Source organism: Podarcis muralis, chromosome 8, assembly GCF_964188315.1.
Source record: "Podarcis muralis chromosome 8, rPodMur119.hap1.1, whole genome shotgun sequence".
NCBI lineage: Eukaryota > Metazoa > Chordata > Lepidosauria > Squamata > Lacertidae > Podarcis > Podarcis muralis.
The window spans coordinates 48,939,430-48,960,041 of NC_135662.1; the positions used below are offsets into that span (position 1 = coordinate 48,939,430).

General features: G+C 39.3%; 1 protein-coding gene across 2 annotated transcripts in view; it reads left to right on the forward strand.

Moving 5' to 3' along the window:
- Positions 1-20,205, forward strand: part of RAB31 (RAB31, member RAS oncogene family) — a 34,406-nt gene extending 14,201 nt beyond the window's left edge. For both annotated transcript variants that reach the window (XM_028737366.2, XM_028737364.2), the window contains exons 3-7: positions 1,732-1,813; positions 8,932-9,003; positions 12,619-12,725; positions 14,087-14,196; positions 19,899-20,205. In XM_028737366.2, coding sequence (XP_028593199.1) covers positions 1,732-1,813; positions 8,932-9,003; positions 12,619-12,725; positions 14,087-14,196; positions 19,899-19,996 — 469 coding nt within the window. In that variant the 3' untranslated portion in view covers positions 19,997-20,205. The remainder of the gene's footprint in view (positions 1-1,731; positions 1,814-8,931; positions 9,004-12,618; positions 12,726-14,086; positions 14,197-19,898) is intronic.
- Positions 20,206-20,612: the final 407 nt, after the last annotated feature.

Sequence of the window (20,612 nt, forward strand, 5' to 3'; positions counted from 1 at the left end):
GACCAGAGCACGCCAGGCACTCCTGTCTTCCACTGCCTCCTGCAGTTTGGTCAGACTCATGTTTGTAGCTTCAAGAACACTGTCCAACCATCTCGTCCTCTGTCGTCCCCTTCTCCTTGTGCCCTCAATCTTTCCCAACATCAGGGTCTTTTCCAGGGAGTCTTCTCTTCTCATGAGGTGGCCAAAGTATTGGAGCCTCAGCTTCACTATCTGTCCTTCCAGTGAGCACTCAGGGCTAATTTCCTTAAGAATGGATGTGTTTGATCTTCTTGCAGTCCATGGGACTCTCAAGAGTCTCCTCCAGCACCATAATTCAAAAGCATCAATTCTTCAGCGATCAGCCTTCTTTATGGTCCAGCTCTCACTTCCATACATCACTACTGGGAAAACCATGGCTTTAACTATACGGACCTTTGTTGGCAAGGTGATGTCTCTGCTTTTTAAGATGCTGTCTAGGTTTGCCATTGCCTTTCTCCCAAGGAGCAGGCGTCTTTTAATTTCGTGACTGCTGTCACCATTTGCAGTGATCACAGAGCCCAAGAAAGTAAAATCTCTCACTGCCTCCATTTCTTCACCTTCTATTTGCCAGGAGGTGGTGGGACCAGTGGCCATGATCTTTGTTTTTTTGATGTTGAGCTTCAGACCATATTTTGCACTCTCCTCTTTCACCCTCATTAAAAGGTTCTTTAATTCCTCCTCACTTTCTGCCATCAAGGTTGTGTAATCTGCATATCTGAGGTTGTTGATATTTCTTCCGGCGATCTTAATTCCGGCTTGGGATTCATCCAGCCTAGCCTTTCACATGATGAATTCTGCATATAAGTTAAATAAGCAGGGAGACAATATATAGCCTTGCCGTACACCTTTCCCAATTTTGAACCAGTCAGTTGTTCCATATCCAGTTCTAACTGTAGCTTCTTGTCCCACATAGAGATTTCTCAGGAGACAGATGAGGTGATCAAGCACTCCCATTTCTTTAAGAACTTGCCATAGTTTGCTGTGGTTGACACAGTCAAAGGCTTTTGCATAGTCAATGAAGCAGAAGTAGATGTCTTTCTGGAACTCTCTAGCTTTCTCCATAATCCAGCGCATGTTTGCAATTTGGTCTCTGGTTCCTCTGCCCCTTCGAAATCCAGCTTGCACTTCTGGGAGTTCTCGGTCCACATACAGCTTAAGCCTGCCTTGTAGAATTTTAAGCATAACCTTGCTAGCGTGTGAAATGAGTGCAATTGTGCGGTAGTTGGAGCATTCTTTGGCACTGCCCTTCTTTGGGATTGGGATGTAGACTGATCTTCTCCAATCCTCTGGCCACTGCTGAGTTTTCCAAATTTGCTGGCATATTGAGTGTAGCACCTTAACAGCATCATCGTTTAAAATTTTAATAGTTCAGCCCATGATTCAAAGAGATACGAAATACTTAAGTGTAAATAATTTACCAACTTTTACAGGAACAATTCAATTTTTTCTCATTGAACTGGAAGGTCATATATTCATAATTTTGTTTATTCAGAGAAAATGCTACATGGATATAGTTCGAAATACCGTAGCGACATTCATATAGCAACTTCTGTAAATCTTTGATTGAACATCACTGGTACTTTTATTACCTAGCGGCAGTGTTTTTCATCTGTAGTATATGTACATACCTGGACAGGTATTAAGAAATGATTTGTTGATAATATAAGAAGCTTATATCTAAGTATTGTACTGCTTTTTCTTACAACCTTTTAGTGCTTCTTTCATGACTAAAACTGTGCCTTGTGGGAATGAACTTCATAAATTTCTGATCTGGGATACAGCAGGGCAAGAACGGGTGAGTATCATTTACATGCTGTGCCTCTTTATTTTCACTAAAATATTGGGAAGTAGATATAATTGAGAATTACAATGTCAATGAGGTGTGGAGCACACACAAAAGAGTTAAGGTGCTATGGAGGCAGGTTCAATCATTTTTTAAAAATGTGATTGGCTGACCGGAAGTGGGGGTAACCTCCTTGCAACTTCCAGTTGTTAACAGGAAAGGTCTGTAAGGGCCAGGGCCACAATAACTGCAACGAACAAGAGACCAAAAAAGCAGCAGTTTCATGGGCTATTTACCTGTTTGTGCTTGTTGTTTTTCTATCCAATTCAGGTCTAATAATTATTAGCACCTCACTCTTACTTCCTACTTCCATCACCCTCATTTCCCCAAATCTCTCTTTCTCTAAATAGCTTTTCCTCCTGGTGTGTTTAGGCCTCCACTGCATTTTTCCTGGTTTTCCTACCTTCAATCCATAAAAGGCAATCAGCTTGCCTAATAGTTTAGGTTAATGGTCCAGACAATGTATGTTTTTCTGTGTTGTTACACCTGACTGTCTTGTTACTTTTATTTGTGTACTAACACTTAAAGTTGCAAAGCCATTTCACTCTGTCTGCCATTTTGTGTTAATAAGACTTTAATCACAGCAAATTGTGTTGGTTCTTGCTCATTCCCATAAGAGGACATTACTGCATTTCTAAAGTAATTGTGTCCCTTGCAATATTCTGTGGCATGTGGTTGTCTCCAGTAAAGATTACTGAAGTGATTATTTCTTGAACATGCATGTAAGATACATTTCCATGTGTATAGACCAGGGGTCAGCAAACTTTTACAGCAGGTGGCCGGTCCACTGCCCCTCAGACCTTGTGGGGGGGCCGGACTATATTTTGGAGGGGGAAAATGATGTAAGAGCACCACGAGCCCCGGTGGCTACTTACCTGTGTCTTGCGAGCAGCAGGGGCTAGCAGTGGTGGCGGCGGAGGGACGATGAGCGGTGCGCCAAAGGGCTCTGGAGAGGGGCTGCTTAAAATGGCAGCCGCTTAAGTGCTGCTGCTACTGGAAAACACTATTTAGCCCCATCCTCTGACTTCATCAAGCGTTTATCTTATATTATCATCATCATTATAATAATCTTATTGCTTACTCCATAAAATGTGGTGACTTACAATTGTAAATATCACTGCACCCTAAGGGTTAGGGTCTGCGTAGCTCATTTTCTTTTTAAAAAAATGAGACCTGATATTCACTAGATCCTGATGGAGGACATTCCTTTGATAGGGATGACACCTCCTACTGGTGGTGATAGGCAGGGTCCTGTCTTTTCCCACCTTTCCAGGGGGAGGAACCAGTCTTCTCTTCCCAGAATGACTCTGTCTGGTTGGTTTAGATTGGGTCCACCAGCGCTCTATAGAGATTTGTCTTCCTTTCTTTTCTTCACAGATTTATTCAGGGGTGTTTTTGTCATTCCCCAAATTAAATCACAGATAAAGAATGAAAAATGATTTTTATAAGAGCTGAACACCATTCAGTTTTTGTATATTTTGCTATATATAGCAGGGGTAACCAAGGTGGTCCTGGCCACATAATCTGTTGCAGCTCACAACATCTGGATGGCAACATGTTGGCTACTCCTAACGTAGGGCTTCACCTAAAAATTATATTACGGTACTCCTTGATACTGATAACTAAGTGTTCCTGTGAGGAGAAACAGGTAAATACAGAACTTACTTAGGCCGATATATTATTATTGTGATTAAGCTACTCAGTTGAACTAAATCAGCAAATACACTGAGGATCACGCTGACATTACTTTAGTCTTTACTTTAGTCTTTGTGCTTTATAAACTTTTTTCCTTTGGAGATGCAAAGGAAGTTGAATGGATAAATCAAATAGTATTGAAGAGACTGGTGTATATTGTCAAGTATTTATTCTCTCTCTCTTACTTATTTTAATAAAACCTATTTCCAAGTAAGTGTTTCATAAGTTTAACCATTTGCTTTTTTACTCAGAAGTAACTCCCACTGAATTCAGTGGAACTTATAGGACTACAAAGTTGTAGTTCCTAAGTTTCTCTGGAACTAAAGTTCCTATCTGTTACTGTTTTATAGAAAGAATGTATTTAATCTGTTTTTTTTTTAGTGTGGATTAATATTTTCCACACAGTTTTCACCAGCTGGGAATGTTAGCTATTTCCTACCCCCCCCCCGCACCTCTCTTATGAACCAAGCAGCTTTTCTTTCATGATAATGTGCTTGACATTTTTAGTTTTTTGAAAACAGACTTTAAATTCATAAACCAATTCTTCTCCATGCTGCTATTACGTTTCTAACCTCTAGCTTTCCCAACATAGAGATGTGGATTCAAGTGTGCCTTTCTGTACATGGAAGGTGTCTGTTGCTGACACTAGGAGTGCTTTACATCTCCTGCTAGAGCGCTGTGAGATAAAATGGAACTAAGTCTTCAGTCCTAGGTGCAACTCCCACTGAATCTCTGTGGATTTACTTCTGAGTAGACATGTGTAGAATTGTGCTGCAGATTCCAAATATGTTCTTCAATTTGCACAAGTAAAAGCGTAAAAATTGCTAAAAGGTGGTTTGTGAAATACTGCTTGCAGCTATTTTCCTTTTGCTCATGGCTTTTTGGATCTGCATAGTCCATGCCTTATAAAAAAATTCTAGTATTGCTCACAGGAGGGGTCTCTAGACAAAAAGTTGCACAAGTAATTCTTTGATGTCTCTTTAGAGTAGAATAATTATAGTTCATATTTTGAAGTTCATCCACACAAACTCGAGCACAACAAATGTATTACATACCCAGACTATTGTAACCCTTTGTTTACTTGTAATTTTGTCCCTTTCTATCTTGGAATAAATCTTTGTGCACTTTTCCTACTACATGTCTCTTGTTTTTCTTTGATGCTTGATAAACACTGAATCTACATGATTACATCCATAGACCTTTATTAATTCTTAAGAGGGTCTCTTCTCCAGAGAGTAGTTGGAAGTGGGGAGGCAGAAAAAGGTTGACCTTTCCTTCCACTCTGCAGTTTTAATCTGAAATCTTAGGCACAGTACTGCACCCAGAGCTCAGAAACTGCTCGCACTAATTAAATTCCCTGTTGCAAAATTCACCTGGAACAATGGGAGTTTCAAACATTGACAGAAATACTTTCAAGGCTTATTCATAGAGGTCTGTTCTTGAAATGTGACTGGTAAGTAGTGGAAAGTAAAGTGCTTTTAAATAATTCACTGTTCCTTTAAGAGCAATCATCCTCTTGAAAGCTATGGTAAAACTTGTATTGATTTGTTCTTCCCTCTGATGCACAAATCCAGTAGTAGAGTCCTTGTGAGAGAAAAAATCATAGACAACCAATGAACATCCCTGCTGCATAGGCAAGTTCTGCTTTGTGCAGTATGTAGGTTGATGGAAATGTATGAAATGGTCACTATGCCTGGGCCCATCTACAGCTATGGGCTTGTTGGTTCCTAACAACTGAAGCTTGTTCATTTTGGTATATTAATTCATTACTGCTTTCAGGATCCATTTCTTTTTAATCACACTTCGTAAAACAGATTCTCTTACTTCCCTGGGACCCACATAAATCCAACATCTTTTCTATCCATTTTATGCATCTTTGCAGGTTCTCAAACTCAACTCAACCTACACAACTCACTAGTGTTTAAGGTACCCCAGGACTATTTATGGAGCAAGTTTGTTTATTTCATATATACTACTTGATTGTAAAAAAACCCCCAAAGCTGTTTACAAAAGGGATAAAACAATAATATCAGTAGAAGAAACAATTAAAACAGTCAAAAAATCAAAACCAATAATAAACTAAAAGCATATCAGTTGAGTAGTATGAGAGTTAACTGCAATAACAAAAGTAGGCACAGCTCCTTCCTCCAGCTTGGAAGACATTGCTACACCCTTCATTTACCTGATACTCTCTGCTTTGTGGGAGGGAGGGCACAATAAGATGAAGGGAAAGTTGGCATTCAAGCCAAGCCAGCCTTCCATGCCTGTTTGAATAGTTGTGTGATAGAGACAACTGGATTCTAAGTATATGAAATATGATTGGTCTCTTCTCTTGCTATCTTTTTGTCAGTTACTAAATACTGTTTTATTTTGGCAGGCCTTTGTTGTATGTGGCAGATCTTGTTTTTATGATTGGCTTTAGCTACTGATCCTGTCTCCTTGGCTAATTGTTTGTTTAATTTCTTTTTATATTTATCCAGACATTTATATTCCGCTATTCCGCTGTAAAAGCAACAGTCAGCTTACAACATGTAAAATTATAATTTAATAAAAACAACACTATAAAACAATCAAAGCTAGCTGCTTTTCACATGAGCAACTATAGGGATGTAAGGCTTGTGGAATGGTAAGAGATTTGGACAAGTAATCTCTGGTTTTCTACTTCTCAAATAAAAAGGGATGGCAAAGCAATCAAAGATGATCAAAATGCATAATAGGGAACAAAGAAAACTTTGGGGTGACTTGGAGGGGGTAACCTTTACTATGCCAGCAGCAGCTGCAGCCATTTTAAAAAATGCTTTCTAAAAGTGTACAAAAGAAACAAGCAGTCCAAGTCATTTGAAAAGCATTCTGCAGCAAAAAGCCCTACCAGTTCAGACTACAGACTGTGGAAAAGTTTACGACATTAGAGGATTTCATCCAGCTATAGGAGCACAGTGCTGGAAGTGTATATTTTTGCTATCATATTTTATACCCAGATGGAACAAGAAGCAGACCAGTTTTTCTTAGGCTGCCCATCTTGTAAAGACGATGATCTTCCCTGGAGAATAAACTTAACTATTTATGAGACAACATTAATTTTAAAGTAGTTTGAGGAGCCGATGTCACACTTCTTTCAGAGGAGACCTGTAACAGTCCCCTATCTGAACCTGCATAAGGCAGAAACCATTTCACATAGACCAGAGGCTTTCCTCCACTCCATTGAATGTTGTGCCACACAAACAAGCTACAAAGAGGAGCAGTTTGTGTTCACTGTGCTTTTCAGGATTGGCTAACCTGTTTCACTTCAGATGCTCAGCTCCTATTAGACCCAGCCAGTATTGCCAATACAATGGACATTATAGTCCAACAACAGCTGGAAAGCCACAGGTTAATCACCCTGGTGAATGCCTTGCTACATTATACCTGGATTATCGCCTCAGTCATGGAGTAGTAGCCGGAATAGTACTACTGACAACATGGGAGAAACTGAAGGAAAGTTTCAAGACTGGTCTAGAAGAGATCCTATGCACACTTCACCACTGGCATCCAGAAATGCCTTATTTAATTCCAAATGGCTAATCATGGAGATCAAGAACTTTGAGAAACCTTATACTATATTGGATCAGCATTCCATTGCTTCGGAGATGACTAGAAAGAACTTTGCTGACCATGAACAAATGGGTGAATTGGAAGACTTATTCCAGACCTTATGTCTAACCAGATGGTTTGAGCAAATCTTACCCTGTAACTACTGCAGAAGAAATAGATCAGCACAACAGAAGGAACTTTAATCACTGCCCAGTAGACCTTGTGAAAGGCTAGCAGCTGACCTTTGTCAACTGAGAGACTGATATTATTTGGATGTCATGGGCCATTTCAGTGGCCTGTACTTGATATTACCTGTTGCATCATCATTGTTGCACAACTGAAGAATTAATATTTTTGGTTGCTTTGGGATATACCTGAGTGAAGCCAATGCTATTCTAGTCTTGTTTGAGAGAAACAGAATTTTTGACCCGGTTTCAACTAGTGTATCCTCAGAGTTTGTAATAGGCCTGTAATAAGACTTGTCCTGGGCACAGGGCAGTATTATGGATTTCCAGTACCTATATGCTACTGGACTAAGGGTTTCGGAGATCAGTTTTCTTGGATTTAAAAACGAAGAGGAACGTTTTTATTCAATCTTCCATATTCTTTAATAATTGTAAAGCCAACAGAGCAAAAATCTGAATTCTTTTTTCATAGGGTGTATAGTTCTTCGAAGGCATGCTGTGAAAACAGCCATGCTTTTGAAAAGCACATGCCTTAATACATGTTTTTCATTATCCACAGGGTGCCAGATATTACTGTGTTAATAAAACAGCCATTGTGAGGAAATACAGTATTTTTTTTTTCTTTCAAAGGAGAGTTTCTAATGAGAAGTCACATGAAATCATATGCATTCCCGCTGGATTAAATCTCAGATGCCTAGCATTCCAGAAAATTAGCTACATTTCTTTTGCAAACTTGAAACTAATCACCCAAAGTTGGAAGACTTAATTTTAATGTTTGCTCAGACATCATAGTAAGAAAAGGAATGAAGAAACAAAGCTCCAAATATTCTTCCTGCCCCATTCCAGTTCCTTGCCTACCTGAGCCCATGATGTTGGAATGGAATTCTTTAGCTTGCTCCAAACAGCTTGAAAATTAATTCTGTGTCTGCTAGAGCTTCAAGGCAAGAATCCAGTTGCCCCTTCTACAGTACTGCTGCTGTTCTAGGTATCTGCTAATGGGAGAGGAAGGAAGACAATCTGGAGGGGACAAAATGTTTTATGAAGAGGAGGCCACACAGACAGGATGTAAAACAAGTCCTTCAATATAAAGCAGCTCACTCTGCAAGCCAGAGAGTCAATACACTCCCCCCTTCCCATCCCAGTCTCATAGTCCTGAAGATACCAGGAGCAGGCTCTGCTGCAGGTTAATAGACAGCAGTCATGCACTGGAGAAGATGGTGTGCCACCTAGCCACTCATTTGACTGATTTATGCTGGTTCTTGTCAGGATCCAGACATGAATGCTCTTCCCTAGCTTCTGGAACAAGTCACTGGCTTATTGTTTCTTGCCACTTGAGCAAACTGGAGTTGACCTGGTACAGAACGTTCCTGTAGCTTTTTTAACTATTTCACAGAACTTTGGTTGGCCTGTACCAGAGTATGTGCATTCATTATTCTAGCTTAGTAGATTTAAAACACTGTATTTTTATGTGATTTTAATAACAACACATTAATGCAACAGTGAGTCACAAGGCATACTGATTAAAGAAGCTAGAGCAATCATAGTGTCTTTTGTTGACTTACAAAAATGCAAGAACTTTAACTACTTTTTTCTTCTCTTTCTGTGTTCATTTTTTAATAGTTCCATTCATTGGCACCAATGTATTACCGTGGGTCAGCAGCAGCTGTTATAGTATATGATATCACCAAGCAGGTAAGCTTTCAAATCTCAGTTGTTCCATCAGGGACAGACCTTGGTTCTTCAGATTTCAGTGGTGTGAGGCACCCCCCGCCCACATTACATTCTGCTCAATTCACTACCTCATAGTTGTGATACCCTGTGACACCTCCTGGGCTCAGTGCCCAGTGTGGCGGAACTGGTTGCGGTGCCCCAAACCCGCCTCTGGTTCCATCACTGGTATGTAGGTTAATCAGCAATTCACTTTCCAGTGGTCATAGTGTGAGTGTTCCCTGTGCCTTCTGCTAATATTATACTGTGTTCGCTTAGTCTTGCAAGTTGGTAGTATTTTCCTTAGTTCAGTGATGGCCAAACTTGGCCCTCCAGCTGTTTTGGGACTACAACTCCCATCATGCCTAGCTAACAGAACCAGGCATGATGGGAATTGTAGTCCCAAAACAGCTGGAGGGCCAAGTTTGGCCATCACTGCCTTAGTGATGTCAATGTGTTCCTGCATTCTGGATATGACTTCCAGATGTTTTTAACTACAGTTTCCATCAGCCTCAGCCAGCATTGCCAGTGGTCGGGAATGGTACTTGTGTGCCCAGGCTCTACAGCCCTCCAACATCCCAAATTTATAATTAAGAACCAAACAAGACACAATACTTCTGGGTGAAATAAGGCCACAACTTTATAGATTACAGATGTAAGAGGTTTGACATAGGTATTGGGTATAACTACCAGCCCATGTGCTGGCAGTATTACCAAAGGGGTCAGCCCTGAGGCAGAGAGGACCTATGACTTACATCAAATAGGATTGTCTCCATGGGATCACCATCTTAAGGGGTGCAGACCCCTGGTATAGGAAAATTAGTGTCTTCCCTGACAATTAGTACCTAAAAATATGACATATTTTCTAAAAATACAGAAATATATACATTTTATTTTGTGAAATTTGTATTTGCTCGGGTATTTTTAAACTGTTCCAAAACAGTTCAGCTAAGTAAATGAAGTAATAACAAAATTGGCTCCATATTTATAGCTGAAATTAAAATTACGTAACAACAAGTCTTTGGTTTTTGACAGATTACTGAAATTGGGAAGTCAGTGTGGTCAGGACGTTCTCTGCTACAACATCCAAATGGAAAGCTGCACATTTTCAAGGCCAAATTATGTATTTGTATTTTAGTAAGAAACCCATCTGCTAGTGCTGTGTAACAGGAAAGGCATTAATGAGTGAATATAATAGCTTGCCTGCAGTTTACATATTTAGCAAATTGAATTACATATTTGATTTTAGCTCAGAAGTGTTGGCACAATTAATTGGTATATTAGCAAAATTATTTATCAAGGGCTAACACCTTCCTGCGTAGTGGTAGTGAACTTGAATGAAGTGTTGGGGAGCTATGGAGGAAAGATAATGCACTCAATGCAAATAAAAAATCCCATTAATTTCATACTAAATGGATATTTACCTTTAAACTAAACAACGGTGATTACAAAGGCCATAATCTAGTATGGTGCCTTAGGGGTGCATAAATTGACTTGTCAGACATTTATTACCAGAAACGACAAATCCCAAGCTCTCTTGTCTTGCTGTTCTCCTACTTTCTCACTATGAGGAGTAAGTAACATCTAATCCAGGTGGTACAATGATTTTCAATAATAGTGTCTTCATTCATATATATATATAGAGAGAGAGAGAGAGTGAGTTTCTTGGTTCACAAAGGTATGCACAATGTCTCTTTTTTCAAGTTACATTTTCCATAGGTCAGTTTCATTTGTTGAGACATTAGGGTTACATTAGGAAGAAAAAAGGGGGGAAGAGGTGGAGGGGGCCATGGTGGGTGGGGGTGGGGTCGGGAGGCGATATTTCTGTTTTGCTTAATGTATGTGTGGGGTTTTTTGTCAGTGTCATTTGTGCAGCTTCTCTTTGCTATTCTCTTGTGTTCTTTGGTGAGAGAAATTGTGGTTGGCCTAGGGTGCGGTTGCTTGTGCTTGATTGGCTGTGTTGAACTTTGTTTTCGTGTGTGAGTGGGGTCAGTGGGAATTTTTAAATCAGATTAGCCATATTGATTCATATGCTGTTGGTGGATTCTTTTCATTGTCTTGTTGGGCTGTGTATGTGATGAAGGGTATCGTCCTCTATTTGTCCCCGTGTCAGTTTCAGTTTATCTGTTATTTTTTCTAGTAGGGCTGTTTCCCATACTATTTGGTACCATTGGTCCATGCTTACTCTTGACAGGTCTCTCCAGTGTCTTGCTATGATGCTTCTGGTTGCTAAGAGTAGATGGGTTACGAGTTCTTTGTGATATGAGTGGGCATTATTGTCTTGGAATATGTTTAGGTGTCTTCCTATATTGACTCTATTGGCTTTTTCATCCTTGGAAAGGGTAGAACATGACACCAGAGATATTGCATTCAAATAAATGGTATGGTAGATAATTGATTTCTCTCCATGGGGGAAGAGTCATGCATACCCAGATCCTTTATCAGGTTGTTTAAAAGGCCAAGAACTTTATGTGTCCACTAAAATACGTAACCCCCAATTTCACATGGTTTTGAGTCATTTTGACGCAGACTGGTTTTGCATCTTCCCAAGCTTCCAAAGGCCTCCTGGGCAAACAGAATTAGTCATAGAGCTGTAGACTATGATCAAAATATGTTTGAAAATTAAAATGAATAGTTTTACAAAGAAGGATTAAATGGTATTAATAGCAAGGAATTCTCAGGAGAAAAAAATGAAAACCATGCTATTGCCAAAGAAGCAAGTATTTGTGTGCAGCACAGAAATATAAGAGCACCCAATTTTTTAATTTTTTTTAATTATAGTTTAAATTATTGTATATTTAATTTTAAATATCCTATATTTGCTTGTTAATGTATTCATATTTGGCCTGATGTGGCTTATATTTTATTTTGCACATTGAATTAGGAGGTAGAAAGACTGTACAGTGGTACCTCGGGTTAAGAACTTAATTCGTTCCCGAGGTCCGTTCTTAACCTGAAACTGTTCTTAACCTGAAGCACCACTTTAGCTAATGGGGCCTCCCACTGCTGCTGCGCTACCACCACACGATTTCTATTTCTGTTCTCATCATGAAGCAAAGTTCTTAACCGGAGGTACTATTTCTGGGTTAGCGGAGTCTGTAACCTGAAGCATCTGTAACCTAAAGCATCTGTAACCCGAGGTACCACTGTATTTCATAAATAGTTCCCCCTCAGACAACACTTGGTACTTAAGTATCAAATATACCAATGCCACAACAGTTCTGAATTATGCAATCCCAGTCCTTTAAAATTCACCAAAGCAGGGACTTGATTTCACCCCCTGCATTCAGTTTCCATGTGTCTTTAAAGGGAGATTACTGAATTAACCATGCTTGTGTCCTTTATAACTGCTGCCGCAAATAGGTACTTCTGTAATTAGGTGTGAGCAGATTGTTTGAGAAGCCACAATTGGACATACTGTTCTCTTAAAAGCTGGTTTAGTTAGATATAGGTTAACATCAGATGCAAGTTAAAGTTTATATTTGTTAAGGTCACTGATAATATCTTATCTAGTACTTTGGTATCCTTATGTCATTACAGGGTTCAGTATATTGATGCATTTAGCAACTTCCTGTTAATAGGCTCTTGTATTTAATTTAGGATTCATTTCATACACTGAAAAAATGGGTAAAAGAACTAAAAGAACATGGTCCTGAAAACATTGTAATGGCCATCGCTGGAAACAAATGTGATCTTTCTGATATTAGGTAAAGTATTGACCTTTTGTCTTCAAATTGCTTGTTATTGCCTCTTTCCCCCCCTACAATATCCCTGTGATATTGAGTGGCATATATGCTTGATTGCACTGGCACAAAGTCATATCAAGCCAATAAACAACATATCTGGATTTCTGTTTTCCTTTTATCAGCCTTTTGGTCATAGATCCTAAGTGTTTGATATCAGACGGTTTTTCTCAGTATCATAGAGAAATTCCTCTTCACAGTTTATTCACTTGATGAAAATACCATTTTGTTAAGTCTGATATAAATAGTGCAAGTTTATTGGATTGGTTTAAAATTAATTGGAAAGTTTATTGGAATGGTTTAAAACAGCTCTGCTTTTCAATAAACATCGTTGTCCTCTTAAATACAGTGGCACCTTGAGTTAAGAACTTAATTCATTCTGGAGGTCCGTTCTTAACCCAAAACCGTTCTTAACCTGAGGTACCACTTTAGCTAATGGGGCCTTGCGCTGCCGCTGCACAATTTCTGTTCTTATCCTGAAGCAAAGTTCTTAACCCGAGGTACTATTTCTGTGTTAGTGAAGTCTGTAACCTGAAGCATCTTACCACTATACGACGGGATGGGTAGGGCCCAGTGCTCCAGCCCCTATTGCGGACAAGGCCTACCCCAAATGGTGGGTCTGGCAATGCCAGAGGAGGCTGTGCCTGAGTGACAATCCCTTCCCCTGGCCCATGGGGACATGGTGGATGCCATCCCCAGAACCAGCCGTGGCTGTGCTTTCCAGACATGGGTCTAAGCACTTTTGTCTTTGCCCCACCATTCCCTTGGAAAACTTGCTCTAAATGGGAGGGAATGAATCAATTCAGAGAAAACCCAATTGATGTTTGCTCCAATTCAGCTGTAAAGATGTGGTTTGCCAAGAGGAGGGGGAGAGGTAGGGCAAGCAAAAGTGTGGGTGAACCCCAAGTGTCCTGTGGAAGCTATGCCCGTCCCTGTAAATTAGGGGTGGGCAACCTTCTTAGAACCATGGACCAGATCTGACAGGTAGGTGGGACTGCCCATCTGTCATTATGTTATCACATGATTGCCAAGTGGGTTACCCCATCCATCTGTCAAAATCCCTTAAGCAGCTGACTTGGGCAAGTGCAAGGGAGCTCTCTTTGCCTCATGCTGCTCCTTTAAACTCCTGAAGTCAGAGGCTTAAAGGAGGAATGTGGGGAAGCTTGCAACGAGCAGCACAAGGAGGGGAGAAGTGTTTTCCATTGAGTAGAAACTGTTTTCCTTTCCTAGAGTAATGCAGGTTATGATAAGGAACACTTTAACTCAAGCAGCTACTTCCTATGTTTTTGGATTCACAGCAGTTTAATTTCAATTTTTAATTTTAGGGAGGTACCTATGAAAGATGCCAAAGAATATGGAGAGTCTATAGGTGCAATTGTTGTTGAAACGAGTGCCAAGCATGCAATTAACATTGAAGAACTCTTTCAAGGAATCAGTAAGTAAAGTCAGAATATTTGTGTGTGTAAAAAAACAACTTAGTATTTTTATTTTTTTTACATATAGAATATTTTATTGATTTGTAGTAAAATAACCAATCATTTTCAACAAAACCTATATAATGTTACATACTTATATCATTAACATATAAAAATAAAAGTTGAGTGGGGACACTGTCAAATAACTGAATCATTCAATGCATTGTCAAGACTTCAGCTATCCATGACACAGGCTATCCATAAGTAAGCATGAGTAGCTGGAGGCCTTGTGAAAAACATTGCATTTCTCATTTCTGTTTTTATGGAATAACAATAAAGGTGTTAGCAGCTGTTTAGAAATAAAAATCATTTCAGAGAATATAGGTTTAGATAACTTTGGGGGAAAATGAGTGCATGTCTTCTTCTTTGGCAATCACTCGTAGCCGAGTAAGATTGTCTTCCATAAACACGGTTTTAGCAGTGAGCCCGTAAGTGACTGTGGATGCCAATTCTGGATCCACAGTGGGGACATTGGTTTCTGGGCGGGAGTTGTTTCTCCCGTTCGTCCTGAGTTCTTCAAAGCCCATGACACCTTTGGTAAAGGCTGTTCTCCAGTTGGAGTGCTTGCAGGTCAGTGTTTCCCAGTTGTCAGTGTTTATACTACATTTAAAAAAAAAAAAATTGCCATGAGAGAGTCTTTAAACCTCTTTTGTTGACCACCAGCATTATGCCTTCCATTTTTAAGTTAAGAACTTATGAGTTAACTTTAACTTTGAACTTATGAGTGGATGTACAATACTCATAACAGGAGCATCATATACATTTACCATCGACATTAGTAACATCTGAAATATTTGCCTGATTAAAACTATACCTGCATAGTCAAGAGAATATATATTATAGCCCTATATTTCCTTAGTATTACAGAACTGACGTTCCGGATAAAGACCTAAGGGACTTGTGAAGGATTTGCAGCTGCTGCTGTTTTATGTCTAACTGTGCCACCACTAACTAAATAAATCCACCAATATTACATTATTTTTAGTCTGCTGCTGAGAAGAGATAATTCAATATGTGTGAGGAGCCTTATGGCTGTAATCCTTAATGACACTGATATAGCAACCAAAAATAGCTGCCTACATTTTTCTTCGGCTGAAGTATATGCTACTTATTTATTATTATATTTGATACATTTATATCTCCTATTTCCTTCAAGGACCTTCACAGTAATCCTAGGAGATAGGACAGGCTGAGAAAGAGTTGCTTGGCCAAGGCCACCCAGTGAGTTTAATGCTGAGCAGGGATTTGAAGCTGGATTCCCCATCTACTCTTAATCCATTGGAACATGCTAGCTGTTTCTTAGGAAGTTATATTTATTTTAATTTATCATAAACATTTGTATAGTTGCTGTGGCGATTGCTCCATTTTGCATAGACTAGCTTGGCCTGTCTTAACACAGCAGGCTCTGACAGGTAGAACTTGATAGCCAGCTAGCATGATTTCCCAGGCATAAGCAACCCCTCACACAAGCGGGTATGACATTGATTTTTCTAATTCTCATCCTACTTTATCTCCTTTTTCCTATTCATTTATACTTTGGAAGAAGGACAAAACAGAGCTTATTCTTCTGGAAGCTTCGGCCAGTTTAGGACATAAGCTCTAGCAAGTTAGATACAAGCAGTGGTGTGACTGAGCAACTCAGGGCTAGCTATTGTTAATTGAATTTATATTGTGCCCTTCCACCAAAGGAACCCGGGATGGTTATATTAAGGGGATGAAGCCTTCCTCTCCACTTCCATAACACATAGTTTCACCTCTTTACCTGTAGCTATTTGCTGTCCTTGTGCTCTCATGTGGTGCACCACTACTCTCACTATGGCACATTGTTTCCTGGTACATGGGTGTTTCCTTCTCAAAGGAGAGCAGTTGTAAGGCTAGCCTTTTTTCACCCTTCTACTCAGGTTTTAGAAAGGTAAATCTACTCAAAACTTTGAGTAGGGTTTTTGAGGGCTGAGTCACACGAATACTCTGCCACTAACATAAATGTTAGAAGCCTGATCTTTGCTATTGAAAACACCTCTGACATCCAGGAGACTTATACTGACTGGCAAAGAATGTGAAAAGGGATATGGCTAGTCTCCTAGGGGGCACTAGAATCAGTGGCAGATGCCGATGTCTGAAATTGGACAAGTCTGACAAGAAGACACTATCAATCAATATATGTCAGTGGGTATAGCTCATTCAGAAGCTGACTTAGAACAGAACCATCTTATCTTCTCTAAAGAGTGGCTGCTGACCTGCATAGTAAAATATAATTTCATCTGCTTGTCTATTACAACTCTCTGTGGTTCATTAAATTTGGCCTGATTATAGGAATTGCAGTCTTAAGACTGCAGCATTGCTGTACAGTATTCCCCTCCCTGCAACAGCTACCCATTGGGAAAGCTTCCCATAAAAGACATTTCAATATAGGTGGTTTTTGTTTGGATTTTATCCTAAAGTAATTCTGGCACTGATTAGAGCAGCTGCTTCGCATACCTTCCATTATGTGTCCACCTCCTCTGCCCAGATTATGAAGAATTCCTTTAGAAGTTTGTGACAATATGCTGCATGTTCATGCTTCCATAGCAAACAAAGGGTGACATATAAAAAGTGGACTTCACAAACAATAGAAGTTTAAACAAAGAGAAGCAAAACTGAGAAGATGCCATAATTTAGCACTATGTGACTATCAAAGCTCTCAGATTTGTAAGGGCAATAATATATGAAAAGAACATATAAGCCCGCTCTCCGCCCCCCCCCCCCCCCCCGGAACAAGAGGCTACCACAGCTAATTTCATCTATGATTTCAGTGCAGTATAGTACATTTGATCTGTCAGCTTGAAGTATACTTTATTATGGAAAGATTAGACCTGAACTTCACTTATGATAAACTCAGCCCCAAATCTCCTTGATAGTGCAGAACATGACCTATTTGAGTGGTTTTTGAAGATGAGTGGTTTGGAGCAAGCAGCCTGTGTAACTTGTGTTTGGGTAGTAAATAAGCCTCTCCAAATCTTTAATCATTAAGCAGCCTAAATACTTAAGTAAAGCAGCGTAAATCTAATAAATCATAAGAATGCAGACCCATACTTGTCAATAACTACATTTATTTCATTTCATGGGTTCATAGTATGCTGATGCATCAACAAAAAGGGAGTGAATACAAATTAGCTAATTTAGTTAGAATACTTATAGCTACTTTATAGCATAAATAAATGCTGCAGTTCTATATACTTTTGCCTAGTATATAGCCCTATCAAACTCAATAAATCTTACTACTAAGTAGATATGTATAGGATTGCTAAATTACATAAATTATATAATTGCTAAATTATACAGTATGCCTAAAACTATTGTCTATGTTAACAGCATGCTTCTTTGAAAGCAACCAAATGTACCACAAAATAGGAACCAAAGTTGAACAAATCCTTGCTGTACAATAAATGGTACATTAGAATAATTTATGTAATTCAGCTACTGCCAAAGGAACTTATTTCTAAGTGGGAAAGAGCCTCCCATTATCAAAATCTCTGTTAGTGACTTACAGTGCAATCCTAACCATGCCTACTCAGAAGTAAGTCTAATTGAATTTGATGAACATTGAACAGTGCAACTGACAAAATCCCAGTTTATGGGATGTGACCTTTGGAAAGCTGCCCAGCAAGGAATGCTGCCCTCTGGTTGAAAAAAGGCTCCCCACCCTGTGCTACAAATTGCAGCTGGGAACCTGTACATGCAAAACATGCACATTGATATTGAGCTGTGGCCCTTCTTAATTTAGGCCACTTAAATTATCAGCGTCTAGGATAGGTGCTGATTTAAAAGCCTTGGCTGGCATATGCAGTTAATGCATGCAGTTCTCTTTAATTTAATTGGAACTCAGAGTGTATAACAAGGACTATAATGCAGATCTACTGCTAGAGCTAAGCAGGTCTAGTATTGTAAGATGCTTGGATGAAAGAACGCCTATGAACCATATGCTAACTTGCTCAGAGCAATTCAGAAGAAGTGTGGCATGTACGTAAAATAAAATTGCCTGGCCGTCAAAGATTATGGTTCAAGTCTAAATATACGAGCGTTCAGAGATAATTGCCCCAGGGTTGCATTGTTAATTATGACCATGACATTCTGTATAACATACCACAGTATTGCCTCCCACTGAAAGACCAAGAAAAAGTGGGGGTGCAAGGAGACATCTGAAGGCAGCCCTGTTTAGGAAAATTTTTAATGAGTGATGTTTTAAAATACATTAAAATCTTTGTTGGAAGCCACCCAGAGTGGCTGGGGAAACCCATTCAGATGGGTGGGGTATAAATAAATTATTATTATTATGAAGCACAATATTAGAGATTGTTTAAGATCTTTTCTGCTTTACATAGAACCACAGAATTGTAGAGTTGGAAGAGGCCCCAAGGACCATCCATTCCAACCTCCTGCAGTGCAGGAATCTGAACTAAAGCATACATGACAGATGGCTGTCCAACCTCTGTTTAAAAGCCTCCAAAGAAGGAGAGTCCATCACCTCCTGAGGGAGACAGTTCCACTCTTACTGTCAGAAAGTTCTTCCTGATTAGTCAGATTCTACTTTCTTGTAACTTCCAATATTTTGGGTCCTAGACTCCAGAGAAGGAGAAAATAAGATTCCATCTTTCACATGACAGCCCTTTAGATATTTGAAGATGGCTATCATATCTCCTCTCAGAGTCTCATCTTTTCCAGGCTAAATATACCAAACTCAACCATTCCTTATAAAGCTTGGCTTCTAGACCCTTGATAATTTTGGTCCCCCTCCTCTGCACATGGAGCTGGTCCTTCCTGTGCAAGGGTAGCAAGGGTAAAATCTTACATTTGTCTATATTGTTAGTTAGTTAGTTTTGACCCAGTTCTCCAATTGTTAACGTCATATTGAATCCTGATTCTGTCTTCTGCAGCATGGGCTACCCCTCCCAGTTTGGTGTCATCTGCAAATTTGATGGGCATCTTACATGATACAGACGTTCCCAAGGGTTCCTTAACTTGAAATTGCCATATGTTTCAGAGAATGAGTGAATTGGCAACTGCCTTAGTTTTTCTATTAAACCATTAAAAAAATCCTAGAACATGAAGCAAAAAATCTGGCAATATATTGTTACTTAGATTATTGATCCTGAGTTCTTTAGAAATCCACAAGTAATATTCAATCATATTTTTGTGTAAAAACATTCTGTCCATGATGGAGAACCTCTCATCCTTGGTCCTAATTAGGCCCACCAGGCCTCCCTGTTTTGTCTAAGCCACACCTACAGTATCTGCCCTAAATGTGATATTGTATGCTGTCAGCAGGTAAAGACTAAGTTGTCCCGAAAAAGGGGTTGCTATGCACCACCAGTCATCTGAGTGGGAGTACTGCAAAACACTTTGCATAGCACCTTGAGTGGCTCTTTGCAAGCACTGATAATCAGCTGTTTGTTGTTGCTTACAGAGGGCCATGTGCAGGGCTTTGAAGCCCCGATGAACAACTAATTGTAGGGACTTCAAAGCAGCAATTCTGTTTGTGCCCTTACTATTAGCTGATTATCTCGGTTTCAAAGCACCGTGGAATTTCCTGTTCACAGATCCCTTGTGTTGAATGCAATTTGGTCCTAAAAGAACATACCAGGCTTTGAACACTTGCATGTGTTTTGTTTTTCAACATGTCTAGGTCGACAGATTCCACCCTTGGAAACTCATGAAAATGGCAACAGTGGGACGATAAAACTTGGAAAGCAGACCGCACAAACAACTAAGCGGTGTTGTTAAACCAACTCAACCTGGTTTGCATTACTTGAAGAAAGAAAAGAAATCATTTGCTTATTTATTGAGCTACAGACTTCAGAAACTCAATGACAGAACATCTTGTCTAAAAGCAATAATATTAGTGCTTTCATTGGAATTGTAGGAGAAAGGTCTTGGATCTGCACAATTAAAGTGGACAATTCATTTTAGCAATAAATTGTTTAAAATATTGACTCAGATTATTGGAATAATCTGTTTAAACCAATGGGTATTTTAAATAAGCCTTTTGCTGATAAGAGCAAATGTTACATTTTCAGTACAATATTCTGATTTGACCTGTATGAAAAAACATACTATGGTATTTTAACTAAGTGAAGGATATGTACTTCTTGATCTTTTTTTCTAACCAGATTTGGCTTCTGTGACTTTGTTTCTAAAGCAATAACTTAAAAGGGTGCCAATTAGGTAGCTATCTTTGAACAATAAATAGATAAAAATAATAGTAATTTTTTAAAAATAATAAAATTCTGGTAATTTTTAGCTTAAAGCTGTAGTTTCTTCTATACTTGAAAGGTAAAAGCAGTAATTGTAAACTCGACACTTTTAAGTACATTAGGAAGTCTTAAAGGAGTCGAGAGAG